This window comes from Leucopleurus acutus, assembly GCF_964270905.1.
Source record: "Leucopleurus acutus genome assembly, chromosome: 8".
NCBI classification, from domain to species: domain Eukaryota; kingdom Metazoa; phylum Chordata; class Mammalia; order Artiodactyla; family Delphinidae; genus Leucopleurus; species Leucopleurus acutus.
Genome location: NC_139151.1, coordinates 72,546,501 through 72,568,776, shown reverse-complemented (window position 1 = coordinate 72,568,776; position 22,276 = coordinate 72,546,501). Strand labels below are relative to the sequence as shown.

Genomic DNA, 22,276 nt, shown 5'->3' with positions numbered 1-22,276 from the left:
CCTTTGCTGAGTAATGCTCTAATGATCTGAGCTCTGGCAATAACCGGCTCAGATGATCACGGCTGTCCATTCCACGGGGGCAGGCCGTAGCAACAATGAGAATGAGGTTATGCTCGTAAGCGAAGGCAGGCGGCAGGGAGGGGACAGGAGCTTCACAGAAAGCTGAAGGTGGTGGCTACTGCCCTGGAGCATGAGCTTTCTAACGGTCACGACCTACTCTGCAAGCGTAATTACCATGTCTGTTGGTTAGTGATACATCTTTCATTTCTTCCCCACTTCCATCCACTTAAGTACTGCATAATAAGAAGGATAACAAACAGGGCTGGGAAAAGTGAGGGAACATAATCATCTCGCATTTGCACAATGCTTTACAGTTCATACCATGCTTTCATACGCCATATAATTTAATTATATGATGGAAAAACCCCTTGAAATGAACTGTCAGAAGACCTAAGTTTCCAGTTCTGATTTTGCCACTCACTGGGTGACCTTGAGCAATTCAATTCACCTCTCTGTACCTCTATCTGTAAAAGAGGTCAGATTAGATAAATCCTAGGGCTACACTAACACCTTATTACTCTAACCTTTAAACCATCCTGCGAGAGTAGACAGGCATTATTATCCCCATTCTACAGACAAGGAAACTGAAATTCGGGAGTCAAATGACATGCCCAGACCCACAGAGTAAGTGACAGAAGTGGAACTCAAATCTAAGTCTTCTGATTTGAAATTCTAGTCTTTCTATCTCACTATGGGGTATTGGAAATTTTACTCAAAGGCATTATAAGAAGATAAATACCTGAAAGAGCTGAATTAGTAATAAAAATGTTGACCATGAGAAATGGAAAGTTGCTAACGTGAAGATATATACGACCCAAGGGGAACAGGCCACAATCTGATTGAGGTAGGTCCACAGTCCATCTGCTTTGAATGTTGTGACACAATGATTTGACCAATCTGTGAATTCACAAAAAAGGAACCCATTATTTAAAAAGGCAACAAACTAGTGATCATTCCTCAAGAAGATAAAAATCACTGCAGTTCTGTTTAGGGAGAAGAGAAAGTAAGACATGATGGCACAGACCAGAACTCAACTTTAAGATTTTATCTTCCAAATAAATGTCAGCTCAACAAAGATTAAAAAAAAAGATACCTCACTGTTAAGGCTATGATAATACTGCATTGGTAGTTGGCAATGAGGGAATAAAAGCAAAAAAGGTCTATAAAATCATCACTAAAATTAGCATATTCAGTATAAAATACACTGGCCAGAAGTTAATTATTCAAGGACTTGATAACTGGGAATGATTATATATTTAATAAATATTTGTCCTAGAAAATTCTCTATCGTATCCATGTTACAGCAAGATAAGGGTCTATTACAGAACAGAATATAAACTCTTACTAAGGGTTCAGATCAACAGGCCATTCCTGTGGGCACAAGAAATCCTATAAGCACCTAGATACCACTGGACCACAGCCTACAGCATGCAGTTACTGGGTGTACTTCTGCACTGGGACCATAATTAATCCTGCAGGGGTAGAAAAGCCAGGTGAGAGAACTCATGAGTCAGACACCCCTAGGAAAAGAACAGAGAACAAGATTCATATGGTCGCAGCTCAGTTTTTCCCCAGGAACATCTATTTACATGCCAATCAAAAGTGAGGCCTTCACTATGGTCTTCATGATATTGACCCCCTAACCACAGCCAAGAGCAGCAGTAAGAACACAGGTAGGAAGCAGCAGAAATAAGGGAACAGATCTTCAAGGTTATGTAAAACCAATGACTTTAAACAGGCATCATGAGCATTCATAAAGGACAAGGAAATAAGAATTGTGTAGATTTGCACCTTGAGGTTTCATAAATGCCTCTGACAACTTGATAAGTAGTTTCAGACATTTTCCCAAAGCAGCACTTAAGAGCTCCTGGGACAGGAAGAAAATGAGTCCATGACTTAACTATCAACTGTCTGTTCATTTTTTCTTTTTGAGTCTCATTTGATTTCCAACCATCTTTCATGAATATATGCCAGAAGAATTCTAAGGGCAATCATCATAGAGTAACAATCAAGGTAAAAAACTTAAGGTAAATTACACTTTCTTTAGAGCTTCTCATTAGGACTGCAAAGAAAGATGCATTCCATGTACCTGACATAACAAAAAAAAATGAATATCATTTCCAACAGCAAGCAGAGGAAACAGCTGCTGAGTGGGAAAGAGTATCTACTTTCTTTCAGCTTATGGATTTCTACTGCTCCCTTCTGGGAATTTTTTTGATAACACAGCATGACTTTGAATGGAAATTTTCATAGGACTGATTTCAGATTTATCAAAGATATGGCTGCAAAGGGCCACATACATTATGTTATGCAATATAACACTTTAATATGTACTAACAATACATTCTTATCAGGTGGTCACTGGCTAATGACAGGGAACGCATATTGCTCCAGGTCAATCATTTTCATCTTCAAACAACTCTGACAGTTACAGTGTTCTTTCTAACAATGATCTAAAATCTTTCTCCCTGTAACTTGCGGGATGCTGACACTTTGAGTGACTTACTGTCCACCCTGAAAACAGACCTCACAAAAGGGGAAATGCATGGAGGCTGCACAGAGTCAGAGTAGCTGGAACCGGATCCCACGAGGAGGATGAGGGTGCACAGCAGCATTCTGGCACCAGGAGCGTTAATGAGAAACAAAGGAGATGGGATGACAATGAGGCCTCATTAGAAAAATGGAGCACAAGTTCGTTTTTGCCGTCTGTGAAATAACGATAAATGACAGGATGCGTGCATTCGGTGTAAAGAAATACTGTCAGAATATAAATGGGATAAAAGTAACAAAACATGTTCAGCTAGTCTATACAGCTGTTAGTAAATGTAAGGTGGGACTGTTCCTAAGAAACAAAAAAACGTGATACAAAAATTGGTTCAGAGCCAGAGAATAAAGACAAAGAGGAGGGAAGAACCAAATGCATGTAATAAGGAAGCAACTTGGAAAGAATGAATGTGATGGAAAATTACTTCTGTCCTTATCAATACAGTTGTATGCTGGACATAGCCACCACACAAAGATGACTATTTTTAGTGAAGAGAGAGAATGGGGAGAGACAAGAGTGGTGTAAAATCTGGCTCCTCTCCCCGAGGATCAAGGCCAAGGGACAAGTTGGTCCATGGGCCAGCTTAAAAAGGTTTTCCAGGAATACGCTTTATTCTCAGGCCTTAAAAAGGCAGCTCTTTCGACAGAAAGCAGCACTGTCAAAAAAATCTTTTATTTCTTACACCACAGGACATAATCTAAGAGGTTTTAAAATTTCAATGCGTAGGACTTCTGATGGCCTTTGACAAGAACTGAGATCAGGGATCACAACCTTCTGACTTAGGTCCATTTGAGATGGTGGCAGTTACAGTGAGCTACGAAAGCATTCCCTAGTGATTAGAGACACCAAAGGTGTCTGGTACGGAGAAGGGCTGACAAGGTAATTGAGACCCCCTCCATGCCTACGGCAGGGCTAAAAATAGATCATTTCGTAGATTTTAATTAACAATCTCTAAACATGAAACCCTAAACAAAACAAAACTTGTAATACTGGATGTTTCTGGAGAAGAGATCTGGGAGGCTGGGGACAGCACAGGAGGAACTGTCTTTCAAAAACTAAACAAAGTTTAAATTAGAGAAAGCCAGTGGGTGAGTGGGGTGGGGAGTGTAAGGTGCGGTGGAACTTGGGATGCTAAGGGGAAAAGAAAAATTGTAGGAAAAAACTTTCCACGTCTTCCTGAATCATTTCAGATTTTAGCTCAAGCAACAAACTAGTATTATTCTACTGGCAAAATCTAAGACTTAAGCATGAATACAACAGGAGGGTGGATGGAAACAGATCTGTAGCGAAGCCTCTGCCTCTAGATCCAAATTCTCCTAAAACCTTCAGAATAAATGAATAATAAACAGTTAAACAAATAAAGTCAAAATAAACTACAAGCACAGTGTTTCTGGTTAGGTAACCTATTCCAAGGTCTGAAAAGCATAGTCATGCAATTCTTAAGAGCTAACCAAAATCCTCCCTGCTTCAATTTAAACCCTGTTCTTAGTCGCTCACCTTGGAACAGCTCAACGTCGCTCCCTACATGAGACCCCCTCAACGCCCTTCTGCACTGCTGATGAAAAGTTATTTGCCTTTCTCAGGGATGCAGAATAAGTGAGCTAATGTTTTCTTCCAAGTTATTATTTCCGACCTTTCGATCATTGTTACTGTTTTCCCATCAGTTCTAAGTTGTGACTTGACATCTGTCAAATGGCATGAGCTTTCAGTTTTGTTCCTTAATTACTGTGACCACCTCCACCTCCCTCCCACAACCTCTCTAGCACCAACCTTTTTTTTTTTCCCCTAGTTTATTTACTTATCACTTCCCTTGCTTTGTACTTGAACACCTACCTGATTTTTACTCATTTCACTGGGGGATAAATCTGCACTTACCTTAAATGAATCTCTATTTCTGACCACTTCTCAAATTTATCAAGGTCACTTTAGAGTAGAATCTCTTCCAAACTACCGATAACTAACCTCTTCTAGCACTTCCTGCAGCTTCCCAATGCTGAGAGAGTCTTAGAGACATTGGTTTCATTTTTATTAGCGTATGGTTTATAGTCATCCAGCCGGAATGTGAGATACAAGAGTTTACAAGAAAAAGTATATGTGAGTGCGGGTGCATAAGTTTGCTATAAGAAAAATTTATACTTACAGATGAAAGATTCATATATAATCCAGTCACACACGATGGAAAGGAAAAATAAGAAGAATATGTAATAATGATGGTTGCCAAAACCTACATCAAAAAGAAAAACATGTTTAATACTTTCTTCCAATGATTTTCCAGATCAAGAGCTTATTAAACCACTTCCCTGTCAAAAGCCTTCACCAAAGTAAAAAGGAAATAAGCAGTTGTTTTGCTTTTAAATACAATTAAACCCAAACCAAACAGCTCTGATATGTCATGTTCAATTGTCCATGTTCACTAAACTAATATTTATTCATTACCTACCTAAAAGAGGACACTTCTTTTTTGGATAGAACAAATACAGCTCTAGGATGGCCTATACAGCATTGGAGGGAGGGGAGGAGGCAGGATTTGGGGCAAGTCATACCCTGTCTCTTCCTTCCTTCCGTGTAATAAGTTTATATAAGTACAACTTCTGGACATCAAGTACTGACTTAATCAGGGGAACAGAGAAAACGAATCTGAGGGGCAACAGATATATTGCAGGAGACTGACACAGCAAAAGAGGGGCAACCTGCGGCCTGAGAAAGGCCTACAGAAGCAAAGAAGGGGTGAGGGGGCCAGGCAACCAAGCCCCACTGTTGCACGTGCTGCCCCCTTGATGCTGGAGATGGCAGCATTTTGATGCTGATGACACAAAAGCTCCTTAGCCACCATCACGTTCCCACTTCCTCCTGAGGTAGCAAAGCCCAGCAGAAGGAGCAACACCCACTGGAATCAGGAGACCCAGATTTACGAATGACAAGCTGTGTGACTGCAGGTACATCATTTAACGTCTCTGATTCAGTGTTCTCACTTTTCATATGGGGAAAACATCTCTTCTGTCTACTTCACAGGCCTGTGGCAACCAAACAGGATGATATATACGAAAACACTACGTAAACGCAATGTGATAAAAATATGTGGCCTCATACTATTGTTTTCCCACTGCCATTCAAAGGTGCCTGCTATAATGCCAATCATCTCATCTCTGTGGTGGGATGGGGTACACGAAGCCTGGAAGCCCAGGAATTCTCTCTTCACCTGTTCTCTAGGAACAGTGGAGAACATCAAAATGCACCGAGGAAAGCTGCCTGAGCTGAGGCAGCCTTTTGTTCATCAAGATTATACATGCATAGCCTCCCCTGAAGACCCATGACCACAGTTCCTCTGAAGTTCCTCATAATAAAGCCCTGGCTTTTACTGTGACGGCTCGGAGGAAACCCAGGGCTTCAGATCAGAACACTGCCTGGGTGGAAGGCAATCCCCAGACCCCTGCCATCTCTGGTTCTAGCACCTACCTGAGCCTTAGAGGCAAGTAGAGAAGGTGAATAAAAGGGACAAGACACAAAATATGGAAAAGACATGGTATCTAGAGTGGAAGACTGGCACTACTAAAGTGATCTCAAGCAAATAATTTGACCTTTAATATTTTTTCAACTCTAAAATGGAGGTAATAATACCAACCTCTGATGTTCAAAAAGGATACTATATATGAAGGTACTTTATACATGTTAAAATATTATACAAATGACATTAATTATTATTATTAACATCAAGAGTCAGTGTTCCAAAGGTGTTAGACCACAAAGCTGATTCTCTGACAAGCAAGAATGGACCCCTTACATGCTTTCCACTTTTTCTGAGTCACACACATAACTAAAGAGAGCTGAACTTCAAAATGGTAAATGGAAACTTGAGCCTCTCACCGATGCACCGTCCAGTCCACAGGCAGTGTTGATCATACCGAGCCACACAGGAGTCGCACACATGGCAGTGGAGTGACCTTAATGGCTTCCTTATCTAAGTGGACAATTAAGAGAGATCTAAGCAAAAATCAGAATCTCAAAGTGGTAACAAATCAAAAGCAAAATCTTATTCCTAAATTATAACGACATTGGCACAAATAATCCTACATCGATCATCAATTCACTTAGAGGCTCTAGGATGCCTTATTACTATTTACTTCCACATGTCTAATTAGGCCATCACTAAAAGGGATTTGAATTCCAGAGCTTACTGACACTGACTAAGGGGAAAAGAGGCAGCACCACACAGCAGAATGAGCCCTGGACTAAGAAAAAGGGAACCGAGTTACACTTCTGGTTCTGCCAATAATTTAGGGAAAGTTACTTCCTCCCTTTAGGCTATGAATCTTCAGTTGCTAAATCAAAGGTTTCACTAAGTGGTTTCTAGGGTCATCATGAGCCTCTGACTCCAAGTTAGTTCTAACATATGCTTCATGGCAGGAAAAAGCAAAGAAAACACACAAAGAGATTTAACCACAGGCAACTTCAAGAGATTACAAACATCATTCTCCCACATGTTCAAGGCAGAAGACTGTTCTGACAGTAATGCAAAATTTTAAAAAACAAATTTTACACCTGGTAAAAAGAAAGGTGTATAAATATACCATGAAGATTTGAGAAATGCTTACATGAGCAATGTAACCGAGAATTTGCTTTTGTGATGGGAAAAAAATTATAAAGAAAAGACTCACTCACAAGACATGATGTACAAAATGTTCTGAAATCCAGACAGCCGGTCTCTGCAAGGGTGATGATATTCTGAAAGACATCAAGTTTGACCTTACGTTTGCGTTTTGTTGGGGAATGGATGATGCATGGTTACATACCATTCTCACAGCTCTCTCTTCAAACTGAGGTAGCTAGAAAAGCAACTTAGAAGACTTGCCACCATATCATTCTGTGCTTGAAATATGTGACTTTTCAAGGCTGCATTTTCAACCATAGCCAATAAATTAGAACGCACAAAAATTATACCCCCCCTTTTCTCCATGAATGGCAATGATTTTTCAGTTATAATATGCTATAGAAAAATAAATACATACATTATACTCTCATAAAAAAGGAACAAAAACCACCTACACATCAGAACTGATGGTTATAAGCACCAAAGGCAGTCTTTCAGGAACACTGGCTTTAGGTAACATAGAAGACAACAGTCTCCCCAACTTCTAAACATTCACGAGCAATGGAAGACACATCATGTCATCTGACAATTTCATGTCTGAGGAAGAGAAGGGGCCTCTTCTCAGCCAGTAAGGAGAAGGACTCTCCTTGACCCCTGCCTAGATACCCTCCATGTACTTAATGGGGGAATTTAAACTGTATGACCATTATCTAAGTATTACTATAAAGAAGTAGGCGCTCACATCTACTGACAGAAATTATACCTGAAAAAGTCCCAGTGGGATATTACTGTAATAAAAAATAAAAATATTTTTTAAACTTTCATATAAATAAATGACAGCAGAGAAATCTGTTTGTTGATTTTAATCATCCCACATTTACAGTGCATCTATTAGGTCCCAGGCACTAGAGACATAGGCATGACAAAAACCAACATGGTCATGACCCTCTATAGTTTCCATACCCTCCTATAAAAAAATCAGTAACATTACAGAGAAAGCTCACCATCTTCCTTTCTTCTTCGGAAGCCTTAGTGAAGCCTGGATCAGTTGCCCAAGTCTTGTAGAAAAAGTAGAGGAAGGCTACTAGGCTGAGAATGAAAACGAAATAGAAAATGGTGCCTGCTAAATGTTAAAGCAAAGTTAAGGAACATATCAGACTTCCAGTAAGAACAGCCTAATTATGATGAAAGAAAATTTCATCACTGGTGCCTAAGAGTCTCTTCTCTCTGCATTCTAGCCTCACCTTCCCTTACGTACATATATCCCTACCCTCAAACCTGGTCCCATTCTATGCTCTAATCCTGTAGGAATTTGCTCACAGTTGGCTAATAATTAATCTCTTCTCATTAGCTGAAACTCATAAAATATTGATAGGAATAGTTATAATATATGAAGAAGCTCCTAAAAATTGAAAAACCTTCCAGATCCAAATAAATTAATATCTAAACGGTGTAACTGTGGCTCTCCTGTGCACATCTAAAACAGTATTTTCTGGTCATTTTAACAAAATTAGTCAAAGAAACAAACCACTGAATTCAGAGAGGCCAACTAAAACTATTTCCCTATATATTAAATTAATGCCAGCAAAGATTTCCTACTGGAAAGTTTTCATAACTTAATCCTTGTAACTGTATTAGGCTGAGTTAATTCAGAAACAAATTGCTCTCCTTGCAAAGAGATTACAAATCAGATACTATTTGGAAAGGCAGATATTATGGATAAGTTAAGATAAAGTGTTTCAAGGATAAACATTACCCACTTTGAAGTGTTTTTGAAATGGTACAAATTCTTTGTATAAAAAAGTAAAACTCTGCCCCAGGGAAAGACAAATGAATGTGCAATAATAAACCGATACTGCCAGTAGTAAACCAGTTCTCCTTGCCCAATTAAAATCACTATATTGACATAGTAACTGTATCTGCCTTCCAAGGTGTTGCCAAGATGTTCTTGTGCTAAACTTCAGAGTGGAAAAGGTGGCCATAAAATAAAATTCTGAACGCTTGCTATTCAAAGTGTGGTCCATGGGTCCCACAGTAATGGCTTTACCTGGAAGCTTGCTACAAGGGCAGAATTCCAGACCTGCAGAAGCAGACTCTGGATTTTAACAAGATCCCTAGAGGATGCACATGCACATTATAGTTTGAGAAGCACTGCTCTAGCCCACAAAAAACAACACAACCACATCTGGTTCAGGTAGGCAGGAACGAATCCTGTTGGTTTAGTTTATCTGTTTATCTGCAGATGGGCCTGGCTTTAAGAAAGATAGGATCCAAAAAAGTTGTGTGAAACTGAAATTTAATTCCCATAAAATCCTGATCAACACACATGACACAGTCTCAAAAACACATTCAGTTTAATCACATGATAATCTCATGTGTATTGACTGGACCAAATTTTGGGCTCTTATTCTGAATAACTTTCAAAACCAATCCCAGGAGAATCAATGGATTTTCTCCTTCCAAGTAACCTGAATTGCACTACATTCCCTCACATAAAAGCCAAACATTCCTTGCTTCCATGTCCTTGCTTTGTGTGGTTCATTGCCCTCAAGTGCTCCCTACTTCACCCCATCTACTTCTAAAACCACATTTTGGGGACGTCCGAGTCCTAACTGCCTTCAAGACCTAACTTAAAATCCTCCTTCCCCCTTTAGGTCTTTCCTGATTCCCTATGGGAAAGGATTCTCTCCCTTCCCTGAACCTAAGAATGCTTATTCTACAGCACTTAGCCCTTAGGTCATAGTTGTTTGTAGACATCGCAGCCTCACCAGTTAGCTTGTGACCCTTTTGCAGTTAAAAAGTTTCTCAAAGTGGTTCTAAAATCTGCCTTTTTATAACTTGGACTAACTGGTTTTCATTCTTTAGCTCCTTTATTTCTACACTGTAGATCTGCACTATAGGTGTCCTATAGATAGACCCTATAGAAGCTGCTTCCCCATTTGTTCAATAATTATTGAGTGCTCATTCTATACAGTGCACTGGCTTCCAAATGACAGACTTCCAAACACCTGAAATTGGAAGGCAGCGCTCACACCTCCAGGATAAGCAGCAACAGCATTCCTCCTACAACACGCTCTCCTGGGTATGTTCCTGCTTTGTTCCTGCTCTCTTTTAAAAGAACACATCTCAGCTGTGCCCTGACCAGGGCAGAAGACAGTGAGATTGCTGATGTCTTTTCCTTGGACACTCACATCGTCCTTATATACTGGCTTCCTTGAAAGCTGCATCACTACCCATGCTGGGTTTTTAGTCAAAGCTCCTGGTTCTTTTTCACTTGACCGGAACCTATGTCATTACCGGAACAATGCGCACTTGTACACGTTGATCCTCTGAAACCCAGTATTAGGGGCTTCACATATTTATCCTTCTTAAACGTAACTCAGCTAGAGACAGAATCACAAATGTAACGTTCAGTGGTTCGCCATCTCTTTCCTGAATCCTCATCTTACTTCCAAACTCATCAGTTAGGTCCTCTCTCCTCTCAAACCAGCCTCATAAAAGATAAACACATTACTTGCTGAACATATAAAAGGCACCAGAAGAAACTGTTCATCTGAGAAGCTAACCTAGAGCTGCTCTTAAAATTAATCCCAACATGTAGCCTTCCACACAGATTTTATTCATAAGAGCAATTAATAATAATAATAAAATAACAGGTATTCTTTACAGAATGGGGACTATGGTCAGCACCTTACAGACATCCTAGCACAGTAGTCCTTGCAGCTGCCCCATGAACTTGGTACTGTTATCTCCAATTTATAGAAAAACTGAGACTCAGTGAAATTATTTGCCCAATGGTACATAACTAGTAAGAAAAAAAAGCCTCAACTCCAATTCATTCTGTCTGATTCCAAAGACCATACTCTTTCCACAGTTTCCCAGACTCTCTTCCCACGATGGGCAAGGCGGCTGTGGGAGTGGAAGCCCCATGCAATCCACACTTGGCAACACGGCTAGTCTACACTCTCAGGCTGGGTCTTTCCAGGGCAGCGCCTCAGTGCACACCCGAGGCAGTTCAAACAGCATTTAGCATTCAGCCTGAAAACCACTGATCTGATGGCGCCACCTACTGACTGACCTGCCCTCACCAGCAGCGGCCTCACACGGGTGCTTAGAACAAACGGCTTCATGCTGTACGTGTGAGTAAAATACCTTCCTGTCAACTCCAACATCTTAAGATTCTGTCCAGCTACGGAAATCAAAACAGTTCTTCTGATATAATGACATCTTCACAAATACTGAACAGCAGTAAACTCAACTGAATACGAAGCTGAATACTAACTAAATACCTCCGTAATTGAGGTTTTCAAACTACAGTGCAGTAACATGTTTGTTAATACTAATGCTGCAAATTTGAAATAATTCAATGTAAAAACTACCACATTTTAGGTGTAAAATTTGGAATAGTGTGAGTTTTTCACATTTTAAAAATTCATCAAGAAACACAATTTTTAAACTGTGCTTACTCCACTGCATGTGAGTTGGTATATAAAAGCATCAGCCAGCCCTTTCAGTACCATGTCAACTACCATAGGATTTACCAGCCTTGGGACTCCTACAAGTGATAAAGTATTTTTGTATCACATTATTATATCATCCAAGCCTTTACTAAGTGGTGGTAATAAGGCTAGTGCTTAAAAAGCTGCCCTCAAATCAATAATTATGAGACAAAGGTTAGTTGTAATAAAATCTTTTGAAAAAAGTCAAATGCCCTCCGTAGTATGCTGTGCCATTCATTTAGATTAAAGGAATCGGAAAAATATGAGAGATAATGCTCAGAAATAAAAAGCAGCCTTAAAGTAAAAACATGCTATATAGTGAAGGGAGATGCACTCTGAGAACTCATATGCCTCTCTCACTTTACATTTATTCCTATGAAAAAATATTCTTGAACTGAGCGTATGCATCTCTCTCATAAACAGTATTCTTTCTTTTCAAGTGTGTCACTACTAGAAAGAGAAATAACATAGAGCTAAAGGAATACGCTTAAAGGTACATGTCTATCTACCATACCCCTTCTTCCCTTACCCTGTAAGGAAAGCAAGACTTTAATGTCTTCCTAGGGTCCTTCGAAGGGGAAGAAGGAGCCTGGAAAGAGGTGGGAACATCAAAAATTGGAGAAAATGCCTCTTTCCCAATGGGAGCTATAAGTAACTATAAAGTAAGAAGTAACCTCTATCCCCACTTCTAGGTGACTAGACTTGGCCTGGGCCCTGCTCCTCAAGTGATAAACCTATCCCTTAGATGAGTTTTTTTTTAAGCTACGGGCTGCCATCCGTTAGTAGGTCATGAAAGTAATAAATGGGCTATGACCAGCACTTGTTAAAAAGGAAATAGAATAGGATAAAACAACAAAATATCAGAGTAAAGCACATATTCGGATTATTGCTTTCTGAAACATTTTTTCACATATGTTTTGGGTGGCAATGCAAATTTATTTATACTGTGTACTGAAAATCACTGCCTTAGATAATAACACTGCACTGACCATTGCTGAGGAGGACATATTTCCTCCAGTATTCTTCCCGTGCAGGAGACCTTGGTACCCAGAAGATTTATTCATCACCTATAACTGCTGACCAAGTTAAAAGAACCATCGGACCTTGAAGAGAATCTCAAGGCAATACAACAAATTTTTATGGATCTAAATAAAACAGTAATTCATTATATTGTTTCCTTCCTATGAGTAATCAATACTAGACACCTGCTGTTTCCATAGTGTACTCTGAGATCATTTCCAGAATTCAGTAGATTTCCAACATTAAACATCTTCAACCAGGACCATTAAATGAATATAAATTTGACTTACTTTCCCTGGATCTCTTCTAGTAGCTAAATTTCTAACAATGGCATTAGTAATTTTTAAAAGCAAAATGAGATATGCATTTAAATGTAACCTGGAAGGATATCAGGAACAAATAAGATGAACCAAGTCACAAATATCCAAAAAATGGAACTCAGCAGAAAGACTGTTGGTAAGTACATAAGGCTCTTATACCCGACCAAGAACCTAAAAGAAGAAAAAGGATGAAGTATTAGTGAAAATAAGCTCGAATCATATTAATTTTAGCTCTAAATCCCCTTAAGTAATAATAGTAATAATAATGATGCCCTCACATAACAACAACAGCTTTCACTGAGTGCTATGCGCCACTTTCCATGTGGTAACAGAGTTACACACCATCATCACCCCATTTTACATGTGAGAAAACTGAAGCACTGGGACCTCAGAAAGTGAATGTTCTAGTTCCCACAATTAACTTATACATTATTCCATTCCCAATAACTTTACACTTTCAAATCTTTTTTACTTCTATTGCAACATATATTTGTATTTCTTTCTTTTCGGGCATATCATATTTTCAAATACTCCAAAATGCAAAAATATAAATCCTTGGAGATTCACCTTCGCATTTAACAAGCTTTCTTCTAGAGGCTAGCAGTGTATTTTTGAAACATACAGATGCACACCACCTTGAGCACTTTCGTCCTACAAACAGCTTGCAAAGCAGACCCTCGATGTAAGAAGACACATAAAGGCTAACGGTGACACTAGTCATCAAACACCAACCATCTCGCTTGGGTCAAAAGCAACCTGGAAGTCCACATATAACTTACTCAAACGTTTAATATTGTTGTTTCAAATGAAAAAATCTTTTACAATAAATACTCGATATAGTAAATCGGTGCATGAATAGAGTTTACCTGGATCTACTTTAAAATTTATACCAGAAAAAAAAAGGTTGATGGTAGATATTAAAGGGTTTTTAAAAAGCTATCAAGATCATAAACACAATTATGATAAAATAATATTTGACAACAACTAAAGATCCCAAACCTCAGGTCCCCAATATGCTGCCAGAATAGGCCAAATAGAGCCCATGTAATCTCCACGGCATGGCTTGTCTGAGATTTTGCAGCAAAATATGTTTGACCTAATTAAGTGGTGCAGTGAACCACCTAGTTTGTAACAGCCTGCTACTACGACCTGTCTACTTCTAACAGGTATCTCATAGCAGCCTGGATCAATAAGCAACCTCCCGTGGAGCCTAATAATAGTGGAAGTTTACAGCTGCTTACCTCCGTGAAATTGGGACTCTACAGAGTGGGAGAAATAAAAGCAGTTACCATATGAATTTCTCTCCTGTTTGAATAGTGTACATATGCTAAGCCTAGCATACGAAGCCCTCAGCTCGCAAACAAAAGTTTCCATATACATTTTTTGTAATGTGAGTTTCTATTAAAACAAACAAAATCTCAAATGCCCCTATCCTAGGTGAGTAGATATAGCCAGCCTTTGCTTTCTCTCTGGAAAAAAGAAAAAGTGATGATTGTAATTTGGCTTAAAATTTATCTGAAGACCAAGTCAACCCAATTAGTGGAAAATAAATGAATATCTCTAACTTATAAGTTTTCTGAATAGCAGACAATTTTAGGCATTTTGCTATTTTTCAGAAATTTGACCTTTTATTTAACATTTAAATTCATTTCCAGCCTACTGTCCTGCTCTTGAGTGATTAAGAGGTAAAATTCCTCTAATGTTTGGTTTTTTGTTATAACAAAAGCAACTCATGCTTATTCTACAAAATGCTGGTAATCAAAAGAAGGACACAAATACTCATAATCACACCCTGAAGAGAGCAACACAGCACTTCCTTCCAGATTCTCTTTTATGGATCATCATCGTTACATTTTCCTTTCAGTGACTGAAAATGTTCAACAGGAGAGACAAGTGTCCTGCTTGTATGAGCCTTACATTCCAGGAAACAGTGATTAAGTGCCATGAAGAAAATACAATGGGGTGATGCAGTACAGTCAGTCAGGCATGGCCTCGCTGAGGAGGGGACGCTGGAACTGAGGCCTGACTGACGTCTCCCGCTATGCAACAATATGGTATCAGAACCCTTCAGACAGAGACGCAAGCAAGAGCCAAGGCCAAAGGTGGGAATGAGCTTGACGTGTTTTAGAAACAGAAAGAAGGATGGAGGGCAGTGAAGGGAAGAGATGATGTCAGAGGGGAGGGAATGAATTACATAATACCTCACAGGCAAGGAGTTTGGATGTCCTTCTGAGAACAAGGAAAAGCCACTTGAGGGCTTTACACAAGGAGAAAAGACAGAAACTGGTTTGCCTTTTTAAAAGACCACCCTGATTGCCAAGTGAGGAGGAACTACAGCGGGTAAGAGATGGAATCAGGAGACCAGTTGGGAGGCTTGGTCTAGGGTGCCAGCTGAGGAGAGGCAGAGAGCAGACCAGAGAGCAGGAAGGACTTGGTAATGTACTGAGTGGGGGAATTGAGGAGAAAGGAAGAACAGAGGAGGACAGTAATCCAAGGATGGTACCCCTTATTCGTGTGAGGAACTGGGTGCCATTCTACTGGGAAAGGGAGGTGAGAAGAAGAGATTGGGGTGTGACATGATTATTGAGTACTGTGTGTCGGCCACTGTTTAACCATTGTATTTGTATTAACGATGAGGCAGGCATTGTCACAATTTTCATCCTCATTTTATAGATGAAGAAATCGAGGCACAGAGAGGTAAACCAACTGGCTCAAGGTCAGACTGTTATGTGGTAAAGCTTGACTTGAACCCAGGCAATCTTTATATATATCATGTATGAATATTTTCCTAAAAATAGAACCATACCATAGTTACTATTTTATAACTTCCTGTGATTTAATTAGGTTGTTTCAACTAAAAAACATTAAGAGCAAAAGTAACTAGTTTACTAGTTTAGATTTAGAATCTAGATTTAGAATAGGAAAAAACAAAATTTCTGAAAAATGGGCAAAAATGCTTCAAGATGCAAAACAGTTACAAAAATCTCCCCATTATTCACTGAGATTAACAATTCAAAAAGTGAGCTAGGATATTTATTTTCCACCAATTGTCAGTGCAGTTAAATTACTGGATTGACCAATTTGCTTTCAGTCAAATCATATGCCAGCAAAGCTCTTCCCTCCCACCCTGAGGATGTTTCTACGTGATAAGTAACATGCACAGTTCAATAAAAATCTGCAACTCAGGCTAATCAGCAATAGAAATAAGCACTCAAATTGGAAATGCTATAACCAGCCTTGCAGAGATTAATATACACACCTTGGAAACAAAGATGTCAGAAAAAACAATACTATTAGAAGAAATCCTTTTAAAAGCCAAGAATCTGAACTGAAGTCCAATATGTATCCAACAGCCCACATGGTAATCACAGAAAGCATCATCAGCAGGAAGAGCTATTAAGAGATTCAGAATTTTAGAACTTTATGGATTTTACCACCTAAGTATCTAATAATAATTAGTTCAATAGAAAAACTACTTCCTAAATATACAGTAACAATTAATACAACAGCAGAACACAGAATTTTTCTTCAAAATTGCAGATTGATAAATCTGAAGTTTGAGGAATTACAAATCTTGGAAACAATCTTTTAAAAGCCTTACATTAATAAAATGTTGCTTAAACATGTTTTGTTTTGCTTTCTTCCACTCCAAGAAATGGTGATCTTTTAAGAAAAGTGTTGATGATAGCTGACATTTAAAAAAATAATTTCTTTCAAACAGTATTATATGTCAGAAAGCATAAAGCAAGACAAAAAGACCACACAAAAATCAACACACCCAAGATTCAACGAAGAGAGTATAAGAGTTCCAACCTGGGCACCGGATGGTGCCATCCCCTGATAAAGAAGGTTAGAAGAAACAAGTCTGAATTGCGTTTAGGGCACATGGAACTGTAGATGCCTATGGACGTCTAGGAGATAGCCAGGAGTCAGTCAGAAAAGCAGGCCTACCACACAGGAGAAAACCTGGTGTTCATCAGTATACAGGTGGGAAAACCAGGAATGAAGAGCATCCTGAGGACTGTGTGCAGGTAGAAAGGGGCAGAATCTTGGCCATCGGAAACACTCAAGGGTCAAAAAGGTAAGTCCCAAAAGGTAAGTAAGTAGAGTGATCAGTATGACCAGAAAGGCAGGACGAGAACCAGAAGAAAGGTTCCAGTAAAGCCAGGGGAGAGAGCTTCAAGAAGGGAGTAGTTCTCAGTGTCAAATGTCACATGGAGGCCAAAGACTTAAACATATCCTCAGGATGCTAATAATTCGGGTTTATTCTGAAAAGTTAAAAGAATGAAGCGTCTACAAACCAACAGTGTGGCTATCTGCATTGAAGCCAGGCACCACATCTGTACAATGCAATCCCTTAAGTGCAACATACATGACCTTGGAAGTAAGCAGGGCTCACGCGACAGCAAAGGGAGAAAATATATTCTGCCCTATCTTCTTCAATCTTTACTTCCCTGAGCCACGTTCTGAGGATGGATAATTTCAAATGATATGAAATCTTTAATATGCTTCCAATTCTAATTTGCATGATAACACAAAATGTGCAAGTCTAGATTTCTTTTTAAAAAAGGTAAACTTGGAATCTACAAGCAACATAATCTCAGTACAGAAATAACCATTAAATGTGGATCTCAAAAGATACAGTACTCACAGATGAGCCACACTATTTCCTCATTCAACAAATATTCCAGTGTGTACCATATGCTAGGCACTGTTCCAGGCACGTAGGGGCACATCGATGAATTTAAGGTCTTTCTCTCAACGGGGCCTAAATTCTAGACAGACAAATGTACTAACTGAATTTTATAGTATATAAAAAGCTGGATGGAAACCAATGTAAGGACTTTGGCTTTTTTTCTTTTTTTTTTTTTTTTGCGGTATGCGGGCCTCTCACTGTTGTGGCCTCTCCCATTGCGGAGCACAGGCTTCGGACGCGCAGGCTCAGCAGCCATGGCTCACGGGCCCAGCTGCTCTGTGGCATGTGGGATCTTCCCGGACCAGGGCACAAACCCGTGTCCCCTGCATTGGCAGGCGGACTCACAACCACGGCGCCACCAGGAAGCCCGACTTTGGCTTTTATTCTGGGAGAAAGTGGGAGACATCATAGGATTCTGAGCAGATGAATGATAGTATCTGACTTACATTTTAAGATTCACCTGCTGCTCTGTTGAGAAGAGACTAGAGGTGAGTAGAGGCAGGGAGATGTCAGACAGCTGCAGAAATCCACATGAAAGATAACGGTGGCTGGACCAAAATGCCATGGTAAAATGGTAAGAAGGGTCAGATTCTGGATATATACTGAGGGCAGAACTAGCCAATACGTTTTCCTGACAGACTGGATACGTGATTTGACAGAGAAAAGGCAAAGATAACTGGAGAGTGGGAGTTGCCACCTACTGAGATGGGGAAAGCTGTAGATGGAACAGTTAGGGACAGTGGGGAGGAGAGATCAGGAGCTCAGTTTTGGATGTTATGTTGATGATGCCTATTGGACGGTGAACTGGATAAATCAAGGTAGCTGGATATACAAGTATGGAAAGGTCTGAACTAGAGATAACTTTGGGAGTTGTCAACATAGAGAGGGCATTTAAAGCCATGGAAGTTCATGAAATCACCAAGAGAATGACTAGAAAGAACAGGGCACTCTACCAATAAAGGGGGGGAGAGAGCAGAGGAGATGGCAAAGGAGACTGAGGAGTAATCGTTACTTCTTTTTCTCTCCCTCCACATACCTAAATGCAAAATTGGTGTAGTATTCATGATGACCCTCTGCATAGAAATCCCATGCCTATTAATCTAGAGTCATCCTGAAGGTATAATTACTAATTATTATTCGATAAGACGATGCTATCATATATGAAAACGTTAAATAGTGAAATCAATTCAATACCCCATTTTAATAATTTTAATTATATTCTCTATTACAACTTAGATTTTCCTGGCCATTCGTGGAGCTTTGGAGCCATCTAGATAAGGACCAACAATAAATTGCCAATAAAAGTGCCAAATTTCCAACTGTGGGTTATGGGATGTGTGGGAAGGATATAATCAGCAGATATAATGCAGCACTAGGCCAACTCCCTGGTTTCCCCTGATGCCTTAAAAAACAAAAACAAATGAACAAAACAGTTCTTATAGCCCACAGAATAGGCCCCGAATGAAAGTACCTCGCACTTCTGCAGCCACCTCCAAAGTCTGAAATTTTTGTTGGCCCGCATTTTGGCCTCTGATTTTAGCATATGAATAATGAGCCGATTTTTGTTTTGCGCAGCCATATCAAGAGGGGTTTCTCCCTAAAAAAAAAGTTCTATTATATTTTTGATATATCAATACCATAAATGCTAAACATTTTTAAAAACTCACCAGAATCACAGATTCACTGTATTTATTCCAAGGGTAGCCAACTATTATTGTTTATACTTATCTCGTGGTAACTGAAAACATATGTATAGCTTATCTTTATGTTAATTTATCAGTCTTCTAACTCAAGATATAATAAATTAAGGGAGATAAACACCTGGTCATACCTTAACATTTCGGATATCCAGGCTAGCACCAGCTTCCAAGAGTTTATCAACGGCATTAACATTTCCTGCGGCAACTGCCCAGTGAAGTGGAGTGTTTTGGTGTATTTTGTCAACTACATTGAGAGAGGGATTAAACTTTAAGAGAAATCCAGTTGGTTCTGACCTGTCTCAAAACAATAAAACACCAAGAGATATTAGACAGCTGAATGATTTGAAGGGTAAATGTAAACAATGAAACTGTTTGCTAACGTATCAATGAACCAATCAGTAAGTATTCTGAAAACTGAGGAACTTCTCTGTGCAGAGTTCCATTCTAGGTGCTAATACTGGAGAGTTCCCGCCCCAAGAGATCTATTAAGTGATAGTCTGCTATATAATGTAATTTTAACATCAATACTGTGGGATAACAGCTTTTGTTTTTCAAATTTTTACTTTCATGTTGCTGTTCTATTGGTTAACATTTTTTTTACACTTAACTTCGGCCAACATTAAATGCTACGTTATTTATCCAATTAAAAAATTAAATGTACAACATTATATTTGAGGAGATAAACCAAAGCTAACTTCACATTCTCCCTCCAACCAATTACTGCATAAAGTGGTATAAATAATGTCCTAAAATATTTCTCATAGAAAGTTATGGACTTGAAAGCAGAATTCAATGAAATATTTTTACTTTATCGTCAACACCTTCCCTTCTTTTATGACTACTCAAGAGATTCCTTTAATAAAACAATATTCTACCTTACTTATTCTATCAAGATTTTTAAACATTATACCTGACTTTACAGTTACCAGCAATGACAAAATGCTTTCTGACAAAATTCTACCCCAGCCCCACCTCTACATGAGCTAAAAGGAAATGGCATCAGAACTAACTCAGTTCCTAGGGGAGACATCTTAAGTAAAAGCAGAATCAGAAATTAAGTACAACGTTGGAAACAAAACTGATACAGGGCAAACTGTAGCACGCATTTGAATAGAAGAATAACAGAAGTTGGACAATATGGTGATCAATAATCACAAGTGATGATCAATAATCACAATATGGTGATCAATAATCACAAAAACTTAAATATGTAAATAACTGATATGAACATATAAACATACTATCTTCATAGATCAGTTATAATTAATATTTTCAGAGCAGTCAACAATGCCAGAGAACCTCAAAATTTATTGTTTTCTGGAAAGTCTATTTCTCATCTACATTTCAAATTATGAGAGCATTTAAACCTGTAGCCATTCTTGAAAAATGTAAACTAAGAAATGTACGTCATGTTAATAAGTATATGCTGTGGAATCTCTACCTGTTCTGTAAGGAAATATTTTTTCTTATTAGTAGCTTTCAAACTTTTCCCCAAAGCTACCAGAAAACAGAAAATTTACTTCAATGGTGCTTTTCTAACTACAACTACATTAAAAGTCCATATCACAGTCACAAGATGGAAAATCTTACTTTCTTCCTCAGAATGTTGTGTCATCTCACAAAGACTAAGATACTTAAATTGCTGGATCAAGAGTCAGAATAAGGCAATTCAATTAAACTCACTTACCCAAGTACTTTGTGAGCTGATAACATGAGAGGTGTCTGCCCATTTACATCTGTCATATTCACACTCTGTTCAAAAAGAAGAGTCAATCAGCCTAATTGTAAACAAAGTCAAGATTCTGTCTCCTCTCTTAGTAGAAGTATCTCTTTAATACATTCAATACCACTAGTGTGTCTATAAGAAGGATTCAAATATCATTTGAATAAAAGAATGTTCTGCTTCACATCCATAGGGTTAAAATCCATTGATCCCTACAAAACTTTTTAAAGGGAAAATCTGAATATATGATTTTAAATGTCGTACGCTGTGAGTGGAAGAGAGCTAAGGGAAAGAGAAAAATGTTGATAAACAACATCAAATATGAGACAGTAGAGACCTTAGAAGTCATTTAGTTTAGACTTTAACCGAAACATTAATTCATCCTACCCCCTCTTACACAAAGCCATCCAGTCTCTACTTAAAAACTTCCAGTAATAGTGAACTCTTGATCTTCTGAGGCAACTTGCAATTTTGAACTTATGTTTCAAAAAGTAAAATATGAAAAGTTCTTTTTTATTTTCTAGAATATAGAAAAAAAGGGAAATCATACCTCCAAGAGGATATGCTTCTTTTAATAAAATGGACCCAGATTTGAGGTATATGATACCTCAACCAAGCCAAAAAAAAAAGTCAATTACTGAATATTCTTATGGGCCTTGGAGGAATAAGCCCAAAGAGAAGCAGAAAAGATGACTCGTCATATAGCTTTCCAAAATGAGACCCAGGAAGTTATAATTATTCTACTTGAGTTGAAGAGAAAGTGCTTATTTGAGTCTAAGAGAAAGTGCTTATTTGAAGAGAACACAATCATCCCAACAGCATTTGTGCAAACATGTTTCCACGCCTGTTACAGACGAGACTACTGATATATAAACTACTTGCTACCAGAAAGCATATCCCAGGCAAGTAGAGCTGACAGTGAAACTCCCACCGCCAGCAACCTATAATTTAACCAGTGCCATAAATGGATGCCACTTAAGGCAAGCCATTTTTCATGGATTTACTTTAGGGAACAATAAGAAACATACATTCAAATTGGTCTCCACTTGGACTTAAATAATGCAAGCAAATGATGGGTTAATTTAGTGATCTGACTACCATTTCCACATTCAATCAGAAGAAAAA

At 38.7% G+C, this 22,276-nt stretch overlaps 1 protein-coding gene across 2 annotated transcripts in view; it reads right to left on the bottom strand.

Moving 5' to 3' along the window:
• The window catches only part of ZDHHC13 (zDHHC palmitoyltransferase 13), a 48,252-nt gene that overhangs the window by 4,486 nt on the left and 21,490 nt on the right, over nucleotides 1-22,276 (bottom strand). The window contains exons 6-15 of one of the 2 annotated variants that reach the window (XM_082845776.1): nucleotides 21,116-21,180; nucleotides 19,560-19,722; nucleotides 19,200-19,325; nucleotides 16,292-16,425; nucleotides 13,103-13,203; nucleotides 8,198-8,322; nucleotides 7,265-7,327; nucleotides 6,470-6,563; nucleotides 4,746-4,829; nucleotides 800-957 (exon numbers count right to left, since the gene is read on the bottom strand). In XM_082845776.1, coding sequence (XP_082701902.1) covers nucleotides 800-957; nucleotides 4,746-4,829; nucleotides 6,470-6,563; nucleotides 7,265-7,327; nucleotides 8,198-8,322; nucleotides 13,103-13,203; nucleotides 16,292-16,425; nucleotides 19,200-19,325; nucleotides 19,560-19,722; nucleotides 21,116-21,180 — 1,113 coding nt within the window. The remainder of the gene's footprint in view (nucleotides 1-799; nucleotides 958-4,745; nucleotides 4,830-6,469; nucleotides 6,564-7,264; nucleotides 7,328-8,197; nucleotides 8,323-13,102; nucleotides 13,204-16,291; nucleotides 16,426-19,199; nucleotides 19,326-19,559; nucleotides 19,723-21,115; nucleotides 21,181-22,276) is intronic. The other variant, XM_082845777.1, reaches the window with a different exon arrangement.